This window comes from Myotis lucifugus, unplaced genomic scaffold (genome assembly GCF_000147115.1).
Source record: "Myotis lucifugus unplaced genomic scaffold, Myoluc2.0 scaffold_167, whole genome shotgun sequence".
NCBI classification, from domain to species: domain Eukaryota; kingdom Metazoa; phylum Chordata; class Mammalia; order Chiroptera; family Vespertilionidae; genus Myotis; species Myotis lucifugus.
The window spans coordinates 1,987,012-2,013,296 of record NW_005871215.1 but is presented as its reverse complement, the minus strand read 5'-3'; the positions used below and the strand labels follow the sequence as shown (position 1 = coordinate 2,013,296).

The 26,285-nt window shown below is 45.2% G+C and overlaps 1 protein-coding gene across 1 annotated transcript in view; it reads right to left on the bottom strand.

Annotated features, from left to right (window-relative positions):
- Positions 1-26,285, bottom strand: part of CRACR2A (calcium release activated channel regulator 2A) — a 133,069-nt gene that overhangs the window by 63,408 nt on the left and 43,376 nt on the right. Inside the window, 3 exon segments of the mRNA XM_023759955.1 lie at positions 3,897-4,080; positions 5,187-5,298; positions 13,649-13,899. Coding sequence (XP_023615723.1) covers positions 3,897-4,080; positions 5,187-5,298; positions 13,649-13,864 — 512 coding nt within the window. The 5' untranslated portion in view covers positions 13,865-13,899.

Here is a 26,285-nt window from a genome sequence, read left to right as displayed (position 1 = left end):
TTTACCGAGTGCTTGCTGTGTGCATATTAGCTCATTTTATCTCATAGCAACCTCTGTGGCAGGTGCTGCCATCACCCATTTAGAGGTGAGGTGACAGATGAGGAGAGGAGAGGTGGAAGAACTGTCTCAGACCACTCAGCTGGTAAAGGATGGAGCTGGGAGGCACACTCGGGCTGTCTGGCTCCTGTGTTGACCTCCTTATCTGCCTCACTGGCTGCTTCCACTCCCCTGTCTTTCTCTATGGGCTGGTGGTGCTGAGCGTGCACAGCTGCATGCTGGGCACATCTCAGATGCCCAGAAGAAGAAAGGAGGACAGGAGTCTGGTGCATGTGAGGACAAAGGCTGTGGAACTACAGGAGAGAGCTTGTCGCCCTAAGAAGGAAGGTCCTCACAGCTGGGAGGGAGAGACATGCCATTTGATGGATGGCAGAAGCAATTGTCACTGCGGGAAAAGGAAGAGAATAGGCAACACCCCACTGGGGCCTGGTGGCAGCAGGAATGACTGACAGGTGAAAGGAGGGGAAGTGGCAAGTCTAAAAGATGTGTGCACCACATGGAAAGACAAAGTCAGGAGGGAAAGAGCAGGCAGAGAGACAAAGACATAGAGGGACATGGCCAGAAACCGCCCCCCCCCCAAAAAAAAACACAGGCCCACAGGGCACATTCATATGTGCATGCACAGCAGCAGAGACACCCAGGGTCATGCTGACCAGCAGGGAGGAATAGGGAGGTGGTGTACACCATGGACCCTGCTCCCCTCTCTGGAGAAACTCAGTAATCTACAGCCAATGATCCCACTGAGCCAGACAGTAATCTGATTTGCATTCCATTAAATTCTACAACCACTATGATATGAGGGTAGCTATGACCAGAAACCATCATGATAATGAATAAAATCCTTTGTGCTTATATCACAAGCACCATATTTGAGAAACTTTCCTCAGAAGTGGTATTTGATAGTATCATGTTACTAATGTGCCTGGAATATAGATATTACTCTATGAGAAGAGGCCAACTGAGAAATAGTTATCTTATCATCTGTCCAATTATCCCTCCCTCCCTCCTTCCTTCCCTTGCTCCATCTCATTCAAGCATTCACCAACTCATCTAGACCACCTGTCTATTCACCCATCTGTCCATCTATTTACCCATCCATCCATCTCTCTACTCACTCACCCACTCATTTAGCCACCCACCCACCCATCAATTTATTGATTCACCCATCCATCCATTTATCCACCCATCCACCTAACAAGTATTTATTATCTGTTGAAAAACTAGCATTGAACTGGATGGCATGAAGGAATCTGAGAAACAAATGAAGGAGAGGTAAGGAGCTTCCTTATTTCCCATAATGAGCTCCATTCTCCCCACACAGAACAGGTTGTGGCTATCCACTTTATTATCTGGCACAATGGATGGGGGACAAAAGTTTCAGAGCTAAAAGGTCTCAGGGTGGCCCTAACCGGTTTGGCTCAGTGGATAGAGCGTCGGCCTGCGGACTGAAGGGTCCCAGGTTCAATTCCGGTCAAGGGCATGTACCTTGGTTGCGGGCACATTCCCAGTAGGAGGTGTGCAGGAGGCAGCTGATCGATGTTTCTCTCTCATTGATGTTTCTAACTCTCTATCCCTCTCCCTTCCTCTCTGTAAAAAATCAATAAAATATATATTTTTTTTAAAAAAAAAGGTCTCAGGGTGATACCACAATGGCCTCCTGTCACTATGACAGGGTTGCTCTCCTCATCATGAGTAACTGCATCTTACTAGCCTAGGTTGGTCTTTTTCACATCTGTCAAGTTCATAATGGAGCCTGACAAGATCCACCAATTGGCTAGACCTCAGTGAGATTTGCAAACCCATTTGACCCTTTTCCAAGCTCTTGAACTGCTTATTAATGGCCACATCACCTCCCCCAGATTTCTAGAGAAGAGACAAGTCTTTAAACCCTAGGTAAAAAAAAAAAAAAAAATAAGCCAGGCACATAAACAACAAAATCACTCAACCAATCAGACTATCAAAAAAAGGTGGGACTCCAGATGTCCATTCTACACCCAGGGTTCTCCTCCGGAAAGATATAGGCGTGTGGAGCTAGAAGGGAGTCGGTGGTCAACATGTCCATCTCCCTGCTTCCAGGACAACACACAAACCATCTTGGTGCTTGAAATCTTAGTCCTCACAGCCTCCTCTATTTCCTTATCTGGAGTCCCACAGTCACAACCCTCCTGCTGAAACTTAAGCCCTCTTCCTTCTTGTTCAACCCCAGTGAGGATGGAAATTGCTGGTCACTATCTTCTATGTATCAATTTTTGTAGGCCACTCTTGAAACCTTCCCCAGAGCCTTCTCTTCTCCAGGAATCTCATGTGACTCAGTTCTGCCTCTGACATTAGTCAGACATCTGGTGACATCTGCTGAACTCTGGTTTGCGGGCCCTGCCAGGAAGGTGGCTGTTCCGGAAGTGATGGAGGGTAGAGAGGCACCTCTCTCATTACAGTCCCTTGGCTCGCCCACACTGCCCTCTCCTCCCCGCTCCTCTAGGAGGAGGCTTCACGTAGCCACTGGCAGTGGTCACTGTGCTCTGGCCTCTTGTCCCTGGAGAAGCTGAGTCAGGTGTCTGACTAACGAGCTTCACACATACCTGCGCCCCCAGCACGCCTGCCTAGCCCACTCCAGTTCTGCAGATCTGCGCCTGCACCAGCCCTCCAGGCCTGAGCAGAGCTGCTGCCGCTGCCACTGTGTCATTTCATTTCCTGGCCAGAGCCTCCCACAGGGCTCTCTCCTAGCCCTCCACCTGTCCTTTCCTTGCCTGGCACAGGTTTTCCCAGCTTTTCTCAACTCAGACACAGCCAATCAAATCATTTGCACTGCCTGTCATTTGCTAGAAAATTCACGTAGCAACAGACACTTTCTCAGGCCTGCCTGTTGTTGCAGACTCCTTCTCTCCTGCTTCCTCTTTATCACAGTCTCCTCTTCCCAAGCTCAGGACACATCAGCTCCAATCATTAGGCCACTCCCACCCTTCATGAAACACACACCCAACCCAAGACCTATAGACCCCAAAACGAAAAGGCAAAAGGCAACAGAAATAGGGGGCAGAGTATTCCATGTTTTTCAGGTCACTGTATGGTTTCCATTAGTGATACCATCACTTTATTTTATTTTATTATTTTATTTTATATCATTTTTAAATTCCATTTTAAATGTTAGGGCTCAGATTTTTATCTCTCTTTCTTCCAAAACACTCTTTGCAAAATATAGAAAAATGAAGTATTATGTTTTGTTTGAAGTTCCATCTAAAATTTCTAGCTGAGCTACTGATTATCCAAGTGGTGGGCTGGTAAAACCTGGTTAATTTCCTGCCTCGGCTTCCTGACGGGTTTGGTTTGGCTTGGGATGCAATGTGCAGACACTTCCACATAGGGCGCCTTTGCCAGGAGCATACCACAGGGGGGTGGCTGGGATGCACCGCAGCCCCAGAGAGCCTGGGTTGGCTCCAATGAAGGTGGCAATGCTGGTGAGCTGACGGTGAGGCCTTAGGCAAAATGCAGAGAAAACCACAAGGCCTGGCACAGCCCTCTAATGTGTGAGCACTCCTCACTGAGCCTCAGACTGTGCTGGTAATGAATAGCAGGAAATGCAGAGAGTGGGAGAGTCGGAGAGTAGGGAGATAGTTGATTCCCATGAGAAAAAAACTGGGAAAAGCAGAGACAGAGCCCCCACACCATGACACACAAACAGGACATTGCAAGGGCAGACTGTATGGGGCAAGTCTTGAAGCTGGCAGCACGGAGCCTGGGGCCTGGCTCTGGGGCTTAACAAACATTAATGGTTGAATGAAGCAGATACAGAGGTTGCTCCTAGGCTGGGTTCCCTCCCCCAAGTCACTGTCACCACTTACTCTTCCAAAACATTTTGGGCTCCAAGTTTGTCCATCAGCATCTGGAACTGGGCTTCCTCATCTTCATCCAGGTCACCCAGATCCTCCTCCGCTCTGGACTGATACACCTTCTCCTCCTGGAGCGGGACCACCTGTTCACCTGCATCTCCCTGACTTGGCTTGCTCTGGCTGAAGAAGAAATGACCTGGGGGATGCATGGTACAAGGGTCTGAATCAGGCAATGCTCACCCAAGAAGACCTTCCCTTTCTCAGTTGCCAAGAATCATTTGAGGTTCATCTGAGAGAAGAAAAAGGGAAACCACCTATAGCAAATATCCTAGGATAACATATTCTGGATTTTGTGTCTTTCCTACTCTCAAGAGACTCTGCCAGAGATGCTAGAATAGAACCTGGGAAAGGCAGAATGTATGGCAGGTACTCTGGCACCTTGGTGGTTCTCAGTCCTTTAAAGTCTGGCTTAGAACGCATCTCTTCATTGATTTCTTCTCTAAACAGCAAGACCTTTCTCTCCATCACACCCCAGTGACCTGACCGCCCATGCTCCATGTTATCATCTACTTGGACCTACCAGCAGCATCGCTATACTTCACATTCGCAAATTACTGTATAGCTTCAGGTGCACTCTTCCCATTCTCATACGGTCTAGTAATACAGCAATCTGTCTTATCTTCCTAAGACCATTGCAAGCTCCTGAAGGTCAGGAAAGGCCTCAGATACTTCACAGTAAACTATACGGCACCTTGTAGGAGCCAGATGTGCGGTGAAATGTACCTGCTGATTTATCTGATCAGTATCTGCTCTAATCAATATGGGATCTAATTTGATGGCATAGCTGGTTTTCTTGTCTTCTTCATGGATCTCTGATCTCCTGGTTAACCTGGAATGACTGTCCTATTCAAACCCTCTAGGAAGTCCTAAACCCCGAGACTCAGCTGGAGTCTGAGTCATCCCACTTTATCGTCCTCTAGTACCAAGGCAGAAATGAGAGGCTGGGAGTCTCATCTCAGCTCCCCCTTTCATGCCAGGCCTTCTGCCAGAGCTTCTCTGGATTCCACTTGCCATTCCTGGTGGCAGGGAACTTGGCAATGACAGTGTGGCAAGCACTGAGAGAGCAGTGGTGTGAGCAGCCAAGGAAGACATATGAAAGAGCCACAAAATCCAGAGCCTGAAAATGTCAGGAAGGCAGAAAAGCTTGTGCTCCCAGGACCCTGGGATCTGGTGGGCAGGGTGCACTTTCTGTACGGTTAGGGAGACCCAAACAATGGGGCCCCCGCATCCATCAGAACTTACTAAACCCAGTGGTGAATTCCTCTGGAGTCAGGAAGCCATTGCCATCAGCATCCAGGGCATCAAACACATCCTCCAAGTCCTCCAGGCTGAGGGGCAACTCTTTATGGAGCCTCTGAAAACAACCCAGACCGCACTGGTTAACATTCATGATCATGGAGGGTGGCCTGGGACCTCCTGCCAAAAAAGGCCCAGATGGGGCCCTGTCCTACAAAAGTCGGAGTGAGCTTCTGAAGACCACTTTACCATTCTTCTCCTCCCTGGAATATTAGAATGTCAACCATTTATTGGGTGCCTACCAAAGTGCTAGGCAATTTGCTAAGTGAGTTATAAGTAAGTATTTAAACATGTATATATTTACCAATATATTTATATACCTTCTATGTTAATATATCTTTGCACTGAATTCTCATGACAACCCTCGGAGGTGGATGTTATTATCTCCATTTTATAGATGAGGTGTGAAGTTAAATGACCTGTTCCATGGTCGCCTAGCTCAGCGGTCGCCAACCTTTTGAACCTCACAGACCACCAGTGTTCCGCGGACCACCATTTAGCGACCGCTGCTCCAAAAGTTTCCTTAAACCAGCGGTCGCCAACCTTGCGGACCTCACGGAACGACGTTGCCAGGTGTCAAGTCCAGGTCTGACTCCAAAGCTGGTGCTCCTCACAGCTGTAATGGACCGACTGTACCGGAAACTATCAGGACTGAATCCTATTGTGGGGTGATACCCATACAATGTGAGGCTGTCAAGTTAAATGAGCTAACAAATGTAAGGAATGTGGCATAGTGCCTGGCAGGGAAGGAGAGAGAGAGAGAGAGAGAGAGAGAGAGAGAGAGAGAGAGAGAGAGAGATTCTGACCAAACAAGGCCACTCAGTGAGTGAGTGACAGAAGCAGTTTTGTGCCCAGTTTTTCCGGCTCTGCCTGAGCCCCTTTTCCTCAGCCATGCTACCTCCCTACTGAGACACGGGTGTGGGTCACACTCGCAGAGCTTTCCCTGATGAAGGCCACTCATGTCTCAGGGCCCCAGCACCACATCTGGACACACACTGGTCCTTCAGCTCCGAGAGGGGACTGGATTAGCCCCTTCTTCCCTCTGAGTGACCTGTACCCCTCACGCCGGCTTATGCTCCACTCTTGCTCCTGCTGGCTCTCAACTAATTCCTGACAGGATGTTAACTGCTGCGGACTTAAGGTAACAATTCCAGAGAACATTTGTGTTTTAAAGGAACCTGGGCAAGATGGTGTGTGAGGTCATAAATAAACGCTGACCTGAGTCCTGGGCTGAGACCAGAACAGAAAGGACCAACTGATGGGATGACGAGCAACGTGGCCTGGTGGGCAGAGGCCCAAGCCAAGGCTAATTTGCACAGTGGGAACAAATGTCCTCTTAAAGCCTAATAATCTAAGTCTCCAAATGAGGGCTCCCCAAGGAGTTCATTATATATCCCCCCTCCCAGTTAGCCAAAGGACAACTGCACAGAATTCCTGTGAAAGTGACTGACAGCTGAATGTAATGAACACAGGGCCGCCGGAAGGGAGTATATACTCATCTGGACAAAAAAAAAAAAAAAAAACAAAAAAAAAAGAAACAAAAAAAAAACCTGGCAGGTGTAAAGCCCATAACATAACATGCAAGAATACTTGGCTTGATCCAGTGGCAATCTGCTAGCTGATATGCCATAAAGTTTAATTTGGCAGGTACGTGCATTAGGGAGACTATGATGCATTACAAAGTGGGAAGACAGAATGATGTGAAAGCCATTTAGAAGAATTAAATTAAACATGAATGAGTTTTTGTCTTAAGGAAGGGGAGTGAGGGTGTGTGCAAAAATTCTAGAAGTGCATCTGCTTAGCACACAGCAGAGTCTCTGGTTTACCAGCAATCCATAAACCAGCCGTCCCAAACGCCGCAGGAAGAGAATGGGGAGTGAGGAATCAGTTTTGCAAGCAGAACGTTTATTAGCTCCGCTGAAACAAAAGGCATCACACCGAAGGTGGGGGAAAACCCAAGCTCCTCGCCCATCCAGATTCCAGCCCTTTCTTTGGAAACACCCTTCTCCGTCCCCACCGTCAGCCTAGGGTTGCTGGACCTGGTGTGAAATGGGACAGCACACACAGAGCTGAAGCCAGAAAAGGGCTGGAAGGAAACTGCTGAGGTCGGTAGGGTCCTCAGCTCGGCTTTCACCCAAACCACCCACACGTGGTAGCTTTTCTCTTGTTAGGATGAGCCAAGAGAGGCTGTCATACCCGACCTTAGGCACTATTCCTGCATCTAACGCCTCCCGCCACAAATCCTTCCCATTGTCTAATCCCAATCCTCTGTCTACGTCTCAAACCCAGTGTCCTCTTCCTGCTGTCAGTGAAGATGGGAGAGCAATATTATATCCTCCAAGTAATTCCCACTCTTCATACCCTGGCAAATTCGCACTGAGTGCTTCTTCAGCCTTCTCCGCAAGCCGCACCACGCCAGAGTTCATAACCCTTTTTACCTGAAAAATCCTTTCGTCTTAGTAACTATAATTCTCTTATTTGTCTTTCCTCTCAGGGCCTGCAGCTTATTCTGGTCTTGTCCCCTGGGTACCTAGCGTGCTGTGTCTGGTCAGGATTACTCCTTCCTCTCTGTAAATAACCCTGAGACTTTGAGGTCACAGCAGAGACCAGCGCTGGGAGGAAGACCCAGTTTCCCATCCCGGCTCCCGCTGCATTCCAAGGGTCCTCTGGTTAATCATTCTCTCACTCCCTGTCTGCTTACCATCCCACACCTGCCCACCAACCACCACCGTCTATTTGGCCAGCACCACCAGGCACGGCCTTGCAGAGCCCCTGCTTCACTCCCACCCCCACCCCCACCCCCCCACCCCTTGGCAGGCCAGCAGCAGGGAGGAGACATGGAAGGACATCAGCGCACCCTATTCCCTGGCCCAGGGCCCCACCAGCTCCTCAGAATCTGTGACTCCTATAAACACTGGCCCCCCTTCACCACCTTTAAGAAACTCTGAATTGCTGCTTCCCTCTCAGCTCTGGCCTCTCTTGCTCAGGAAGCTCTGTGGCCCCAGGTTCGGCCAGTACACACAGACTCCCCAAACCCATTCTCTCATTCACAGGTCTCACCTGGGCTTGTATTTTACATGCTGTAGATGTGATATCTTGGTGAATGTCTGCTCCTTCAGGGGACTCGAAGCTCTGAGAACAGGAACCCCATTCACTTTTCCTCGCTACTGTGACCCCAGGATCCAGCCCCGTGCTGACACACATGGAATATTTAGATATTTGTTGAATAAATGAGTGACTAAGAGTGATCACAGGGATCCTGAACTCCTATTGACACAACGTTGGTCTAGACTCCAGAGCAGCACTACTGTAGGTTCTTATAAACTGCGGAATCCAACCGGGTGCAATCCTGCAGCAGCAGCACCGAGGCCTCGGGCTCCAGGGCCTGGGAAAACACTGTCTTCTGCTGCGCTCAGCCTGACCCCTCTACCTTCCGGGTCACAGCCCATGGCATGCCCCGTGAAGCTTGAAGCAAATGTTTGTGCTGCTTTAACCATGTCTCAGGGGACACTCATGAGAGAGAAAATCAGACGAGCTCCATCCTTAGGGCCAGAATGAAAGTCTCCCTCCTTTGGGGGCTTCCACGGCATCCTGCCCAGACCTCTGTCCCAGCACCAGCCAGGTCTTCCCTGGGGTAAAGCTGAGCTTCCAGAACCAAAGGTTTTCAGGGTGAGAATGTGAGACCCTGGAGGCAGGATCCACCTTTTTCCTGCTTTGTGGTTTGATGTGCTTGGTTCCGGCTGATTCCTTGGTGTAGTTAGGGGTTTTCAACCTCTGCACTATTGACATCTTGGAGTGGAGAGTTCTTTGTTGGAGGAGGGGCAGCGGGGGAGAAGCTGTCCTGTTCATTATAGGATATTTAGCAACATCCCTGGACATTACCCAGCAGATGCCAATAGCACCTTCCTCTCCAGTAGTTTCAATCAAAAATGCCTGCAGATATTGCCAAATTTTCTATAAGAGGCAAAATTGCCTTCACTCTCGCACACTGATCACAAACAAAAATAGCACCAGCTAGACACATATGGAAGGTGCCTTCTTCAGCAGAAAAGCCCTCTGTTTATCTCTGAGGAAGGACAGATGACTTGCACTTAAAATCACAGCTTGATGGAGCAGCCACCATGGAAAACAGTGTGGCAGTTCCTCAAAAAGCTAAAAATTACTATGTGATCCAGTAATTGTACTTCTGGGCATGTACCCCAAACAATTTAAAGCAGGAACTCAAAGGATATTTATACACCCATGTTCATAGCCCTGTTGTTCAAACTCAGAGACATGAAGCAACCCAAGTGTCCATTGACCGGTGAGCAGAGAAACAAAATGAGCATGTGTGTACATGGTACATCATTCAGCCTTAAAAAGGAAGAATACCCTGACACATGCTACAATGTGCATGAACCTTGAAGACATTTTGCTAAGTGAACTAAGCAGTCACAAACGGGCAAATGCTGTGTAATTCCCCTTAGATGAGGTAGTAAAATTCATAGACAGAAAGTAGAATTGTGGTTACCTGGAACTGGCGGGGGCGGGGGAGGGAGATTCAGTGTTTAATGGGCACAGAGATTCTATTTTGCAAGATGAAAGGAGTTCTGGAGACGGATGGTGGTGAAGGCTGCACTGTACAACAAAGTGGGCATATTGAACTATCTGTACCACTGAACTATACACTTAATTGTTAAAATGGTAAATTTTATGTGATGTACATTTTACCACAATTTTTAAAAATCACGGTGTGGAGGACACTGGGTCTGGGTTAAGACACAGGGTACAAGTCCCCCTCCCTCCCACGTGCACCAGAAACACACCAGGTCCGGTCTCAGGGCTCAGTGCCCTCCTGCTCACTTGTTCTCTTCTAATGCTGGGAGGTGCTACAATAGTTCACAGGGTAGGAAGCATGGCCAGAGGGTGACGAGACATACAAACGCACATTGCTAGTAAGTTGCAGATTCAGAATTAACACTCAGGTCAATTTACAAAAAATAAAAAATAAAATAAAATAAATCTTTAAAAGTCTTCTTGTTAACCTAAATCAGGCGTCAGCTAACCCTTTTTGTAAAGGGCCAGGTAGTACATATTTAGGCTTTGCAGGCCCTCCGGTCTTTGGCACAAACTGCTCAGCTCTGCCTTGGGAGTGAGAGCTGCTGTGGACACCATGTAAATGAGTGAGCACACTGTGTTCAATACAACTTCACTTGCAAGAACAGCTGCTGGGCCAGATTCGCTTGGTCTGCCAATTCCTACATGATTCTTAACAGTCTGGCTAAGCCAGGAGTTCTAGGCAGTGCTGGGAGGTAGATACCCATTTCACTCCTCTAAAATATCAGAAAAACAGAGTTTTTGAGGCTCTAGGTTTCTTCAGAGAGAACTGCTCCCACCCTGAATGCCACTCCCTCCCCCAGATGCAGGAGTCCCTCCGTGACCTCTCCAGCTTGGCCTTTCATGTCCCTCTGTCCCTGTGAGACAGGACTGGCTCTCACCCTGGGCCCTTGGCCCTCTAGGGCCCTCTGCTTCTCTAGGGGACTGTGCAGACCCCACCCTGAAAAGCAATCTGTACCCCCATTCTGCCTGGAGGGATCCCTTGGAGCCCGGAGAGGTTCCCTGTGGAGGGGAGTAGAGTCTGAGGGGCAATGGGTGGAGCTGAGGACCCTCAATGGCTGCCTAAGCTGTTCCCACAGGTCAGGCTCCACCCTCTCGACCTGCAGCAGGATGTCCTCACAAGGAGCCCCTGCCCTCAGTGCAGCCACTTCAGTCCCTCCAGGGACCACTAAGGAGAAAGGCTTCTCCTGGCCCCTGCTCCTTCCTGTCTGGGCTCCCAGCTCCTCAGGGCAGGCGGACTGCCTCCTGCTGGGGCTCCGCCCATGGTGGCCATGTCCCCCATCTCTCAGATGACTGGGAAGTCCACCTCACACTCTGCACATGGGCTTTTGTTAATCAGGAAAAAGAACAAGAGCACTGGGGAAGGAGCTTAACTCTCCCATTCATTTTTCAAAAGGACAGGGAGCTCTCTGTGGTTTTGTTCCAACTCTGCCTCTTCACCGGCCTCCTCCAGCCCCTACGTTCTCCATCCCACGTAACCCACAGCCTCTCCTTCCTTGAGAGTCGTTCTCTGTTTTAAAGGGCCTTTCCTAGTGGCTGAATTTTTGTGTGTGAACACTTTAAACTCTTCTCCCTCCGGCTCCCATGAGGCTGTGCTAGGAGCTGATGGTGAGAAGGGTGGTATTGGGCAGGTACATGGAGCTGGCCACCAACCAAAGGGGTGATGATGTGGGAGTGACAGGCAGCAGGCAGATATCTGTAGGTTCTGCCCAGGAGAACCACAGGGCACGTGGACTTTACACAGATAGCCCGGGGTCAACTATGAGAGGCGACTGTCCTTTGTTTCTCTCTTTCCAGCATGTCTTTCTCCAGACGTGACCAGTGGAAGCATCAGAGAGATGGTGCTTAGGTGACATGCTTTGTTCTCTCTCTTGATAGCACTCTCTTAGTCTGAAAATATGAAGAATGTTCAATGCTTCATTGTCCACAGTTACACAGAAATTTCAAAAAACTAAGGAGCTGGTAGAAATAAGTGCCGTGAATGCACACGCATCTGCTGGCGGATGCCATCCCCCCTCTCCCCCCGCCCCGCCTGGGTCAGGAGTGGGGAATGAGGGAGGAAGACTAAGGAGGGATATAGCTGAGTTGGTGTCTCTGCACTTGATGTTTCTGACTTCATTCCAAGTCAAACACAAATGATTTCTTTAACGATTTCCACTTGGCAGCTTAGATTCCCCACGCCTCTGCCTCCTTTCATTGAAGAGCGGGTTTCAATGCAGGTTAACTGGGATCTACACAGTGAGGTGCACTGTGCATGTGACCCAGAATGACCCTCAATAAATGTGAGTTCCCTTTTCCTTGTTTCTAGAAGGGATAAGCAGAAGTTAAGGGCGCCATTGGAACTATGACCACCAAGCACCACTGTCAGACCTGTGAATGAAGTTCGCAGACAGGGGTTTGTCACTGGTTTACACAAAATACATGAAATTCGGCCTTCTATGTGAAGTGAGGCTTTGGGGATGAGTTTCAGAGGACAGACATTTATTGGGGGGTCAATTACTGAAAGCAATTGAACCCACAAGTCTGATCTCACTGTGGGCTTAGCTGGCTCTATTTCCCAGGTCTTTTCCCCTCAATTTGTGCAACTACTGGATGGAGGAGGGGTGCTGGGAGAAGCCATAATACACCATCCTCTGGGACAGGAGAGAAATACCTGCTCATCTTAGCCTCCACGCCTTGCGACTCACACAAGTGAGCAGCAATGGGATTGATACTAATGAGGTCTACCTTTCATTGTCCAACTTTAGTATATTCTGAAAACCTAGACATTAAAAAAAAAGAAAACCTGGCCATTGCAGGTCTTGCTTCTAATAGCATAGCTGGGTTTCCTTCCAAAAATGCTCTTGACAGAGCAAGTGGCGACAAGATGTGGAAAAGAAATGCTTCCATAGAGCTCCAGTGGAGCCTGCATTTTATTTACTCACATCAGGGTGAAATCATGACTGCAGCATGAGAGACTTAAGTGAGACACCAAGAAGAACCAGACCAGGGGTGGGCAAACATTTCCTAGCTATAAATCAGACATATCCCACTTTTGTATGACCAGTCAACTAAGAATGGCCTTTACATTTTTAAATGGTTGAAAAAATATTAAAAATATATTTGGTGATGCATGAAAATTATTTAAAATTCAAATTTCAGTGTCCATAAATAAAGTTTCATTGGAACAACGCCACTCTCGTTCATTTACATGTTGCCTATGACGGCTCATGCAGAGCTGGGCAGTCAGAACAGAGGCCACATTGCCCATAGAGCCTAGAACATATACTCTCTGGCTCTTTACAGACTGTTTGCTGAGCCCCACACTAGCAGATGTGTACATTGAGGATCTGCACTATCTCTCTCTGGAAATGCTTACAGAAGGGGTTAGTGTGGTTGGGTTTCAGAGAGAGGAACAGACAAGGTGAGCTCCAGAAATGCCTTTCTCTGCGAGCTGCCCCGACACACATGCACCTCCCAGGAAGGACTTCAGCAGAGCTTTGATGTGAAGCAACAAGTTGGTGCCTTTTCACCTGTTTCAGAAGGTTCTTCACCGTCTCTGACGTACATCCCTTATAGTGCTATCACCCTCTCCCCAACCCTGGGGAGTTACTGAGTCAGGAAGGGAAATAACCCCCGAGTATGACAGCAAACAGAGACCAGAAAAATAAGGGAACCCGGAGAGCTTGGACCGATGCCTCCTCCCAGGGCAGAGTTTATGGCCTCTTTTCAGTTAAGGATGGTGCCTCCAAGGGGGCAAGTTGTAACCTGAGATAGGGAGACCCAGGCCATTTGGCTTTCCAGGTGGACAGGCCCGGCCTCGCCCCTCTTACCTGCATATCCCTCCTGGCGATAAAGCCCTTGCCCTCCGCATCACAGGTCTGGAAGAATTCCTGTGCCTTCCTCAGCATGGCTACCTCTGCCAGCACCATCTCCTGTGTCTCCATACACTCCAGGCTGTCCAGGGGGCCCAGGCAGGCCCCATTCCCCTTCGGTCCCTGGGCAGGTCTCTGGGGCCTAGAAACCACTTTCTGGTCAGGGGTAGCCATCCAGGTTTATCAGTTTCTCCAAGTCTCTTCAGACCCTGAGAATAGAAGATGAGAGAGAGGTGGGTGTGGTGGGGATGAAGTGAGGCTGAGAAAGAATGAGGGGGACGAGAGAGAAGCACAGAACTGCTTACCAATGTGCCCAGCATCTCTTAGCAACCACCTCTTAATTAGCAGAAGCTCGGACAAGGGGAAGTGTGCCATGATCACTAATTGATCAGCCAGCCCATCAAAGAGAAAAGAGAAGAGCAGGTAAAGAAAACAGACACTTCCAGATTGAAAGAAAATGGGTAGAGGAAGCCTGAAAATAATTTCTCCCAATTTAAACAAACAACAAAACAGATTCTGATAGACCAGATTCTGAATGTTTACTTGTAGGCAGGCACCAGGCAATGGTCTCTCTCTATACATCATCATTTATTTCTCTCATCTCTCTGAAATAGATCTTATCATCTCTATTTTATTGAGGCTCAGAGAGGTTGAGTGACTTGCCAAGGCCACACAGCAGTTGGTACAAATTTGTGATTTAAATGCAAGGTCATCTAACTTGTATTTGCTATTAATCCCACACTGTCCTGACTCCTCCTGAGCCACTGTTGCAGGGCTCCCCTCACTCAGATGCACTCTCTCCTATATCACTCACAACCAACAAGTTCCTGGTGAGCGCTTCGGCTCTGCCACAGACCCATGGAGGCCATGATGGCTGGATGAGAAAGTGCACCCTGTCCTCAAGGAGCTTCCTGTTGTACTGGACTTCCCAGGCCTGGTTTCTGGGATTTGTGATTCTGTCTTCAGCCAATGTAGAATCACAAATCACAGACCTCAGTCAGGTGTGTATGTGTGTGTGTGTGTGTGTGTGTGTGTGTGCGCGCGCGCGCGCTTTTGTTAATCCTCACCCAAGGATAGTTTTCATTGATTTTTAGAGAAAGTGGAAGGGAGGCGGAGAGACAGAGAGAGAAACAGCAATGTGAGAGAGACACATCGATTGATTACCATCCAGGTTTGTCAATCCAGGGCCAGGGATCAAGCCTGCAACCTAGGTACATGCCCTTGACCAGAATCAAACCCAGGACCCTTCAGACCACAGGCTGATACTCTATCCACTGAGCCAAACCGGCTGGGGCTCAATGAGGTTCTTAAAGCACCTCAAGGAGTTTTTTTCAGAAGGTTCAGTGCAATGTGATGTCATAGAAGACGGCACAAAACCTGGCTTCCAGTCTGGATTGCACTGCGACTTATGAGACCTTGAACAAGTCACCTGTCTGGGCCTCAGTTTCCCCATCTGTACAATTAGAAGACCGGGCCTGCTTGTCTTTAAAGGACTTTCTCGCTCTAACAGTCTGGAAGTCTGACATTTCAATATAATTAAATGTTTTTAATGAAAAATTGGGTTAATATGATAAAAGAAAATAGCAATATCCTTGGATTTTTCCATCTGAACTTTCGAGAAGTAGACTAGGTCTAAATTTCAAATGTATGACAATATTTGAATTTAAAAATATAGCTATGCACTGTAATGCATTTTATGGGAAAATAGAGAAAGTGACGTCCTAAACCACATTTCCTATGACCACGGTCAGAATAAAGGCAGAAAATTACTGTATCACCAGGTGGGTTTCTCTGACTATTAGAGTCTGGGCCTGTGGCTCAGCTACACCATGACTCCAAAGTCATCTATTATTTCAGTCAACACCTTCCATCTGTGAGATTTGTCCAGAGTCGTGGGCCTGGAGCTGGATGACCGCCTCGGCCCCAGGAATGGAGTCCGTGGAACAGAGCCGGGACAAGGCAGAGCAGGCTCCCCTTCTCTCTGTGCTTGGGTTGAGCAAGGAACTCCCACCCTCACACCTCTGACCAGCCCCTCACTCGGGAAATGGTCTTTCCTTCATCCCTACATGTGCGCGTGGGCTGCCACCTGATCAGAGGCAGAATTCACATTTTTATTCTGTCTTTCCCAGGGGGAACTGCCTTGCACGTAAGTCCCCAGAGAGCAGGGCTGTGTCTGCAAGGCTTATTTATGTGCACTGCCTGGTACATCTGCGTGCAATGCTGAGCTCAGGGAGGGCTTTTGGATAATGATAGTGGTGCTGTCTGAGCTTCTGTAAATACACAGCATGAGCAGAGCAGCTGCGGTCTTCCTGATGTCTGCAAGGTCTCATCCCCACCTGCTGTCCCAGACACTAGGCTAATAAAACCTGTCATTCCCAGGCCCCTAACCTATTTCATCCTATTGAAACCTGACATCCTTCCATAAGGTACATAGGATTAGGATTCCTGTCAAACAGATGAGGAAACTGACTCTGGGATAGGTTTCGTAACTCAGATCAAGGTCTAGTATAGTTAGAGACTCATGTACTTACTGTATCACATTGCCTTCCTATCATAGGTCCCAGCTGTGGGCCTGCTCATCACAGTCTACACATCCCCAACTGATAACAACCTAAGTCACCTCCCAGAGGCATGCTGATCATTTTAACATTTTTCATTCATTCATTCATTCATTCATTCATTCATATCTATTGATTACCACATAGCAGGCTCTGAGCTAACATTGAGAAATGGAAACATGAATAAAACATGGTCTCCAACCTTAATGAGTAAGTGTCTGTGGGATTTTAGTCATGGTGACTGGCCATGAAGGAAGGTATTTTGGATTGGGTCCTTCCTTCATACCCTTCCAAACAGACTATCTAGCAATCATCTACTACTGACCCACTGTGTGACTTAAGTGAGTCCCTGAACCACCCTGGACATAGAAATGAGTAAAGATGATCTCTCAGTTCCAGGTCTGACTCTCTCTGGGTCTCTGCCTTCCCCGGCCCATGTCATAGGTGATGCATGGTATAAAAGAGCCTATGTAATATTTCTAAGGAAGCCAGCTATGAATACGGCTAGGTATTTGTCTTATTTGATTTTAACCCCAGATCCTAGCCCTGAATATGGCATAAAGTAGGTGCTCATCTCTTGTTTGCAGAAGACCAATCTTGCTAAATTCTTTGCAAGGTCTAAAAACATTCGTATTTCAGTCAGGTAGCTCTATATCCAGGATTCTTAAGTCTCATAAAGAGTAAGTCCAGACTTCTGTTTCCAGAAAAGATGGAGTAACAGAAACTGTATTCAACCTTCCAGTTGAAATAATAAAAAATCCAGACAAAATATATATTTATAATGGTCTTCATGATGCTGGATATTAGGCAATGAAAGACAGTGCTGAGACTAGGGTAAATTGAATGAGGCCCTAAAGTGCAAAATTAAAAGAGGCATTTACTCTCAGTTGCTAGCCCTATATTTGCACAACTCTGTATCTTCTTAAGACTGAGGTAAAAAATTTAAAGGGGATCCAAAATGTAAAGAGGAATCCACTTTCAAACTATGTATCCAAGAGTGTTTATCATCTAAAATTTTCACTGTAGGGGCTGTACTCACCTCACACTAAGCCAAGCCCTGCTCTTGAGAGGTGGAAAACAAACAATATAAGTCCCATGTTGCCTAAAGAGTTTCTCTGTCATGGCACAGGAAGGGGTAACCCAGGCAGAGCCTAGAAACTCCCTAAGTTGAGAAAAGCCAACTATATGCTGCCTAAAAGAAATGCACTTTAAACATAAAGACACAAATAGGTTAAAAGTTAAAAGTTGGAAAAATATATATACCATGTTAACACTAGTCAAGAGAAAGCTGAATATTAATTAATAGGCAGACAATGTAGATTCTAGAACAAAGAATATTAATGAAGATAAAGTCATTTCATAATGATAAAGAAGTCAATTCATCAAAAGAAAGTAACAGTCCTAAACATTTATGTACCTGATAACTGGATTTTAAGATGATGAAGTAAAAACTGATTGATAGAACTGCAAGGAGAAAGACACAAATCCACAATTATATTCAAATATTTCAATGCCCCTATATCAATAATTAATAAAACAAGTAGGCATAAATCTGTTAAAAACACAGAAGATTTAATTAAACAACACTGTCAATCCATTGACATTTATAGAACACTCCACTTAACAACAGCTGAATACACTTTCTTTTCAAGTGCACATGGAATATTCTGGTCCATAAAACAAGTTTCAATAAATTTAAAAGGATTCAAGTCATAAAAGTATGTGCTCTGATTTTAGTGGAATTACATTAGAACCAATAATAGAAAGACTTCTGGGAAATCCTCAAATATGTGGAAACTATGAACCTCACTTCTGAATTAACCCATGGGTCAAAGAAGAAATGAAAAGGAAAATTAAAAAGTATTTTGAGCTAAATGAACATGAAAGCACAATACTTTATATCAAAATTTGTAGGATATTGCTAAAGCAGTACTCAAGAAAAAAATTTTATAGCACTAAACACATATATAAGAAAAAAGCAAAAGGCTTCAAATCAATTACCTCAGCTTCTATCCTAAGAAACTAGAGAAAGAAGAGCAAATTAAACCCAAAATAAGGGGAAAAATAATAAAGATCAGAGCAGAAATCAATAAAATAGAAAGCAATAAAGAAAAACAGAGAAAACTTAAACTAAAATCTGGTTCTTTAAAAGCAGTAAAGAGAGAAGACCCAAATTACAATATCAGAAATTTGAAAGATAAAAGCATTACAAATTTTACAGACATTGAAAGGCTAATAAAGGAATATTATGAACAGCTTTATAACAATAAACTTGACAATTTAGAGGAAATGAACAAATTCCTTGAAAAACATTAGATATCAAAAAAGAAATAGATGATAGCCATTCTCTCAGGAATGAGGTGATACCTCATTGTTTTAATTTGCATCTCTCTGATGACTAGTGACTTTGAGCATTTTTTCATATGGCTGTTGGTCATCAGTGTGCCTATTTAGGTCCTTTGCCCATTTTTAAATTGGATTGTTTATCTTCCTTTTGTTAAGTTGTATGAGTTCCTTATGTATTTTAGAAATTAACTCCTTATGAGATGTAACATTGGCAAATACATTCTCCCACACAGTGGGCTCCCTTTTCATTTTGTTGATGGTTTCTTTTGCTGTGCAGAAGTTTTTTATTTTGATGACGTCCCATGTGTTTATTTTCTCTTTAGTTTCCCTTGCTCTAGGAGATGTATTGGCAAACATATTGCTGCAAGAGATGTCTGAGATTATGCTACCTATGGTTTCTTCCAAGATTTTTATGGTTTCACATTTTACATTTAAGTTCTTTATCCATTTTGAATTTATTCTTGTGTATAGTATAAGTGGGTGGTCTAGTTTTTTTGGGTTTTTTTTGTTTTTTTGCATGTACCTGTTCAATTTTCTCAACACCATTTATTGAAGAGACTATTTTTTTTCTTTTTTTTAATATATATTTTATTGATTTTTTACAGAGAGGAAGGGAGAGAGATAGAGAGTTAGAAACAGTGATGAGAGAGAAACATCGATCAGCTGCCTCCTGCACACCCCCTACTGGCGAGGTGCCCGCAACCCTGGTACATGCCCTCGACCGGAATCGAACCTGGGACCTTTCAGTCCGCAGGCCGACGCTCTATCCACTGAGCCAAACCGGTTCCGGCTGAAGAGACTATTTTTACTCCATTGTATGCTCTTGCTTCTTTTGTCAAATATTAATTGAACAAAGTGGGTTAGGTCAATTTCTGGGTCCTCTGTTCTGTTCCATTGATCTACATACCTGTTCTTGTGCCAGTATCAGGCTGTTTTGAGTACAGTGACTTTGTAGTATAACTTGACATCTGGTATTGTGATCCCTCCAACTTGGTTCTTTCTCAAGATTGCTATGGCTATTTGGTGACAATGAGGTATCATCTCATACCTGTCAGAATGGCTATCATCAACAAATCAACAAATGACAAGTACTGGCAAGGATATGGAGCAAAGGAAGCCCTAGTACACTGTTGGTAGGAATGCCAACTAGTGCAACCACTATGGAAAACAAGTATGGAGTTTCCTCAAAAAAAAAAATGGAACTGCCATTTGACCCAGTAATCCCACTTCTAGGAATATATCCTAAGAAACTTGAACACCTGTCAGAAAGAATATATGTACCCCTATGTTCATAGCATTGTTATTTACAATAGCTAAGATCTGGAAATAGCCCAAGTAACCATCAGTAGATGAGTGGATAAAAAAACTGTGGTATATTTATATCATGGAATATTATGCAGATGTAAAAAAGAAGGATCTCTTACCCCTTGGGACAGCATGGAGGGACATGGAGAGTATTATGCTTAGTGAAATAAGTCAGAGAAAGATAAGTATCACATGATCTCACTCATTTGCGGAATCTCATGAACAAGAAGATCCAGAAACAGAAGCATGGAAATGACTGACAAAACTCAGAAGGAAGGTGGGGGTGGGAAGAGATTAATTGGGGAACTTATATGCATATATATTGGGGTGAATGCCTGAGAGGGAGGGATGCAAGTTAGAGGGGTCAATAGGGGGGAAAAGAGGGACATCTATAATACTATCAACATCTATCAACAATAAAGATAAATTAAAAATAAATAAATAAAAGATGAAGAGAAAAAAGAAATAGATAACATGAATAAAAGAAATAGATAACATGAATAAACTATATCTATTTTAAAAATTAACCTGACAGTTAAAAATCTTTCTACAAAAAGCTGAGAGGCCCAGATGGCTACAATGATGAATTCTACCAAATATTAAAAGAAAAACGAATACCAATTCTATGCAAACTCTTTCAAAAAATTGAAGAAGATAAAATAGTTCCTAACATATTCTATGAGGCCAAGATTATCCTGATACCAAAACTGGACAAAGACATTACTGGCAAAGAAAAATACAGGCCAATATCCCTCGTGAATATAGATGTAAAAATTCTTTAGAAAATGTTAAAAGATTGAAACCAACACCATATATAAAACAAATAATACATCCTGATCAAGGGTAGTTTTACCCAAGTAATGCAAGAATGGTTTAACATTTGAAAATCAATAACATCATTCACCAAATTAACAACTTAAAAAAGACAAACATTATGATCATCTCAATAGATGCAGAAAAAGCTTGACAAAACCCAACAGCCACTCTGGGTGAAAGCTCTCAGAAAACAAGGAATGTAAAGGAGGATTGTCCAACCTGAAAAGGAGCACCTATCAAAAAACCAACAGCTAACATCATACTTCATCATGAAAAACCAAATACTTTCCTCTATGATCAAGAAAAGGATAAGAATGTCTGCTCTTACCACTTTCTATTCAACATTGTGTTGGAGAGTCTAGCCTCCAAGGCAAGGATAGGGCAAGAAAAACCCCCAAAAGATCTAGATTGGAAAGGAAGAAGTAAATTGTCTTTATTCCTAGATATTAATGTTTATGTGGAAAATCTGATAAAGTCCACAAAAAGTTACTGGAACTAATCTGTGACTTTGACAAATTCGAAGGATACAAGTGCTCTATATAAAAATCAATTATATTTCTGTAATAAAAAGTTGAAATGAAAATATCATTTACAATAGCATAAAAATATGAAATACTTATGGATATATATGACAAAATGTGTAATACCTATTCATTGAAAGCTACAAAATATTGATAAGAGAAATTAAAGAAAACAGAAGTAAATGGAGATATATGCATGTCCACGAATTGGAAGAGTCCATACTAAGATGCCATTTCTCCCTAAATTCAGGTATAGATTCATCTCAATCCCAATCAAAATCCCAGCAGGTATAGAGATTGACAAGCCACTCTAAAATTTGTATGGAAATACAAATAAAGATAAATTTAGAATAGCCAAAATAGTTTTGAAAAATAACAAAACTGGAAGACTAACACTGCTTGATTTCAAGACATGAATCTATAATAATCAAGGTAGTGTGGAATCAGCGTCAAGACAGATAAATAGATACATGGCATAGAATACAGAATAGAGAATCCAAAAACAGATTTGACAAACATGCAAAGTCAATCCAGCAGAGAAAGCATAGTCTTTTCAGTAAATGGTACTAGAATAATTGGATATCTATTTGCAAAAGAATTTCAATTTGTACATTATGCCACATACAAAAATTGACTCAAAATGGATCACAGACCTAAATGTAAAATCAAAATATATAAAACTTCAAGAACATCTTTGTGACACCAATAATTCGAATTTTATTAAAATTTTAAATTTCTGCTCTTTAAAAGATGCCATTTAAGCTATCGACTGGGAGAAAACATTTGCAAAGCACATATCTGATAGAGTATTTTGATTCAGTTTATATAAAGAACTCTCAAAACTCATAAGATAAACAACTCAATTTTTAAAATGGGCAGAACATTTGAACAGGCACTTGATATATAGATATCAAATAACTACATGAAAATGTTCAACATTATTAGTCATAAGGGAAATACAACTTAAACTGCAACGAAATACCACCACACACTTACTGGAATAGCTAAAAGGAAAAAGATTGACCATACCAAGTCTTGGCAAGGATGTGGCACAATTGGGTGGCACTCTCTTACACTGCAGGGCAGAATGTAGAATGGTACCATCCCTTTGGAAAATATTTATCAGTTTCATTAAGAAGTCAAACAAACTTCTACCCAATGATCCAGTCACCCCACTTCTAAATATTTTATCCAAGAGAATCAAAGCATGTGTCTATACAAAGACTTGCACATGAATGTTTATAAAAGCTTTAGCTATAGTAACCAAAACAACTGAAATGCTCACCAGCAGAGTGGGAAACAAATTGTGTTGTGTGCATACAATGGAATGCTACTCCCAGGAAAGGGAAGGCACTATTGATTGACCCAAACAACAAAATAATCATGTGAATGAATGAAGCCAGACAAAAAAGAGTACTAGTACTGGTACATACTATTTGATTTAATGTATATAAAATTATAAAAAAATGAAGACAATCTATAGTGACAGAAAAGAGATAAGGAAGGAGAAGGGTGAATAAGAGGGATTGCAAATGAATTAAGAGGAAACTTTTTTTGGGGGTGTGGATATATTCGCAATCTTAATTGTGGGAGATATGTACATATATATACATATACACATATATACAAATATATATCAAAATTTATCAAATTATATACTTTAAATATGTGCAGTTTGTGCATGTCAATAGCTCAATAAATGTATTTAAAAAGAATACCATAGGTCCAGGCCAGAACCTTCTTATGTCCTCCAGGACTTGCAAATCCAGCCCTGCCTATTGTACTTCATCTCAGGAGCTTGATTCCTCCTCTTACATTCAATCTAACAAGCAGGAAATGGCTGGAAATTAAGTAATTTCCCTGTGAAAACTCTCAGTCCCTCCTCTGAAAAAAGGGGAGCAGGCAGAGCCCCTCCTGAAGCCCATTCCATGGTGAGTTCAGCTGTACTCCTTGGCTGGTCTTGGCCTGCAATCTTTGCACAGCACCTGTGGGTCTTCCAAAGGGAATGGAAGACAAAACACCAGAAACGATCTCCTTTCAACTCAAAAGAAAGTGGAAGCTCAGTGATACGCTCTGTGGTCTCCCATTTGGATGGAGCCCAGGATGTCCTGACTCAGAGCTGGAGAGAGCTTTCTGTTTCAAAGAGTTGTCAGAGCAGCAGACAGCATTTCTACAAAAGGGAAGTGGTAGGGTGTGGTCCAAGGCCAAGGGAAAGGGCCATCACCTTCACGACGAGGACAGAGAAACTGCTTTTATGAAAATTGAATTTATTGGGGTGACAGTGGTTAATAAAATGATATAGGTTTCAGGAGTACAATTCTATAATACATCATCCATATACTGTATCGTGTCTTTCCCACCCCAAGTCACGTCTCTTTCCATCACCACTTATCCCTCCTTTATCCTCTCCTGCTTCCCCCACCCCTTATATGATTTCACTTACATGTGGAATCTAATGAACAAAAGAAACTAACAAACAAAATAGAAACAGACTCAGAGCTATCAAAGGGGAAGCAAGGCTGGGTGAAAAAGGTGAAAGGATTAAGAAAAAAAACAAACCTACAAACAGACAACAGTATGGTCAGAGAAACTGTTTATCTGCCTGTCCCTCAGAGCAGACCACTCTTCTCCCCACCAGAATGAGTCCATAAAAGCCTTTGAACACAGATGGAAGTTATCTAGCCCTCAACCATTTCCAGGAACATTTCTCAGACTTCCAAAGTAATTCTAAGATCAAGCCTAAGCCCTTCCTAAGGTTTCTAAGCTAATTTCCCCCTCACTCTGGGCTCAGCAGAGATGAGGAACAGCTGGTAGCTCCCTCCATGCCACATCCCTTGCAAACTTGAAAGCGGCTACTAATCCACCCTGATCTCCCTTGCATCTCTCCTGCAGCACACAGTTAGGGAATCAAAAGCCTCACAGCATCTTCGGGATCCATCAGATCTCCTTGATTACCCAGCTCCCGTGGAGGGATGCTCCCTAGGCAGCAGCAGCCCAAGTCTCTACCATTAGCTCTGAGTTGGCTGTCACACGAAGGCAGAGACAGGTGAGTCTTGTCAAAATGCAGAGGGGGCAGGAGGGTTGCTGCTGGGGCAGCTCCAGTAAGAATGGGTGTGAGATACAAAGAATGGTGCCTGGTGGGCCACAGAGTGGTAAGGTCACCCTCTCAAAGGCGCTTGCATACACTTGCCCCTTGGTATGGGCTGGCGGGACACATGGCCCTCCTGGTGGCCTGTGGTGGGTGACATTATACCACCAAGTCCCATGCAGCCGGGGCAGCCAATGGGAGATTGATGGGCTTCTTCATTGTATCCCTCATATAATTTTTTTGTTTGTTTTGTTGCTTTTTGTTTATTAGTTTGTTAGGTTAGAATTTGATCTGGGGTGTAGGGTTTGAGTTCTACAGAAATAAGAATAGTAACAAGAGCTCACACTCCTAAGGTACCAACCCACCCTCATGTCACAGGTGAGGAAAGAGGCTCAGGGAGCTGAAGAAACCTGTTTGTGGCCACGTGGCTGGTGCCCCAGGTGGTCTGGCATCTGGCCTTGGAGTCTGTGTTCTTATCCCCCCAGTAAGAGGCCTATCGGAGAAGGGGTGGGATTTGCCCAAAGCCCCCCACCACCACGTGTCAAAGAAGCACATGGCAATCTCATAGGGAGCAGGGAAGGTCTGGTTTCCAGACTGGCCTGGCTCCTGTGCTGACACTTGAGCAGTGGAGGGGGAGAGGAGAGTTGGGAGGGGGGGTTGGAAGGGGTGGAGAGAGGAGCCCCCTAAAGAAGCAGCTTGGCCACTCTGCCCTCACTGAGAAGATCCTCACACCTGCCTCTCTGCCTTGGTCCCAGCAGAGGGTCCACCCAGAGCTATGGGGACGGGGAGGGGCAAGGGCATGAACAGCAGCCAGGCCACCTGTGGAACCCAGAGGTTTGGTTAAAGCACCTTTCCCCCATGTACTAAGATGGATTTAAAACATACCTTTTTGTGGGGCGGGTGCAATTCAACCCTTAACAGGTAATGTCACAGAATACCTTGAGACAAAGATTTCAGTCAAAGTGGTTTGTCTGGGGAGAGGAAAGGGGAGGGGAGGGGAGGGGAGGGGAGGGGAGGGGAGGGGAGGGGAGCGGAGGGGAGGGAGACTTTTGGAAAGCACTGTGCCTTCCTTGAGCTTAATCCCAGGGCACTCTGCAGCTTGGTGTACACCACATGTCTCAATGATCCAACCCCAGGGGCAAAGAAGCTGGGGTATTTATATGTCAACCCTATCAGTCACTGGGTGCGGGCTGCTCCTGGGGGCATTAATTCCCCGCACTCCACTTTGTCATGTGTGGAGTGGGTGCAGGAAAGACCCAGGCAAAGAGACAAGCACTGGCCCCTGGAAGTTGCCAGGAGACATGGAAATGGTCAGGCTCCCTGATGTGGGCGGGGCCCTGGTAGCATCACAGGGGTAGGAGGGGTGAGGAGAGGTTCTGGGCCTCCCACATGGCACCCCAACCCTGCTTTTCACTAGGGAGTGTTTGCCTAGGTAGCTAGTTAGTTGTAAATATAGGAAGGGAGCAAATGGATCAGACATTAAGCCTAATAAACAAGGGAGCAATACTGGCTGAGCTTAATGAGGTTGAAAGCTACAGCTTCGCACATTCCAGTCGCCCCCACTCCCCCTTCCCCCTGCCCCAAATCCTCTAATTCCTGAAGCTCTCGGGAAAGATTGGTTACTGGCCATTAGCTGGCATTTTCTGAGGGAGAGAAATATCATTTAGGGGAGATTTCTCTGCTGGGTGCATGGCCCAGTAGGAGCCAAGATGGGGACCATAAGGGAGAGGCGTCTAGCCTGGGAAAAGGGCCTGCAAAGATGTGAAAGAGATGGGGCTTGTCGTTTGGAGACCCGAGTTAGTATAATACGAACCTTAGCAAAGGCCTCTCTTGGGTCACGAGCGTTGCGTTCGGTAGGGGAGTTGCGCAGTAAACGTGCAAGCCCAGGAGTGGGGTGCACCTGCTGGCGCGGGGTGCGGGCGATCTCGCCCCACACGCACGCCCCCTGGGAAGCAGGGACT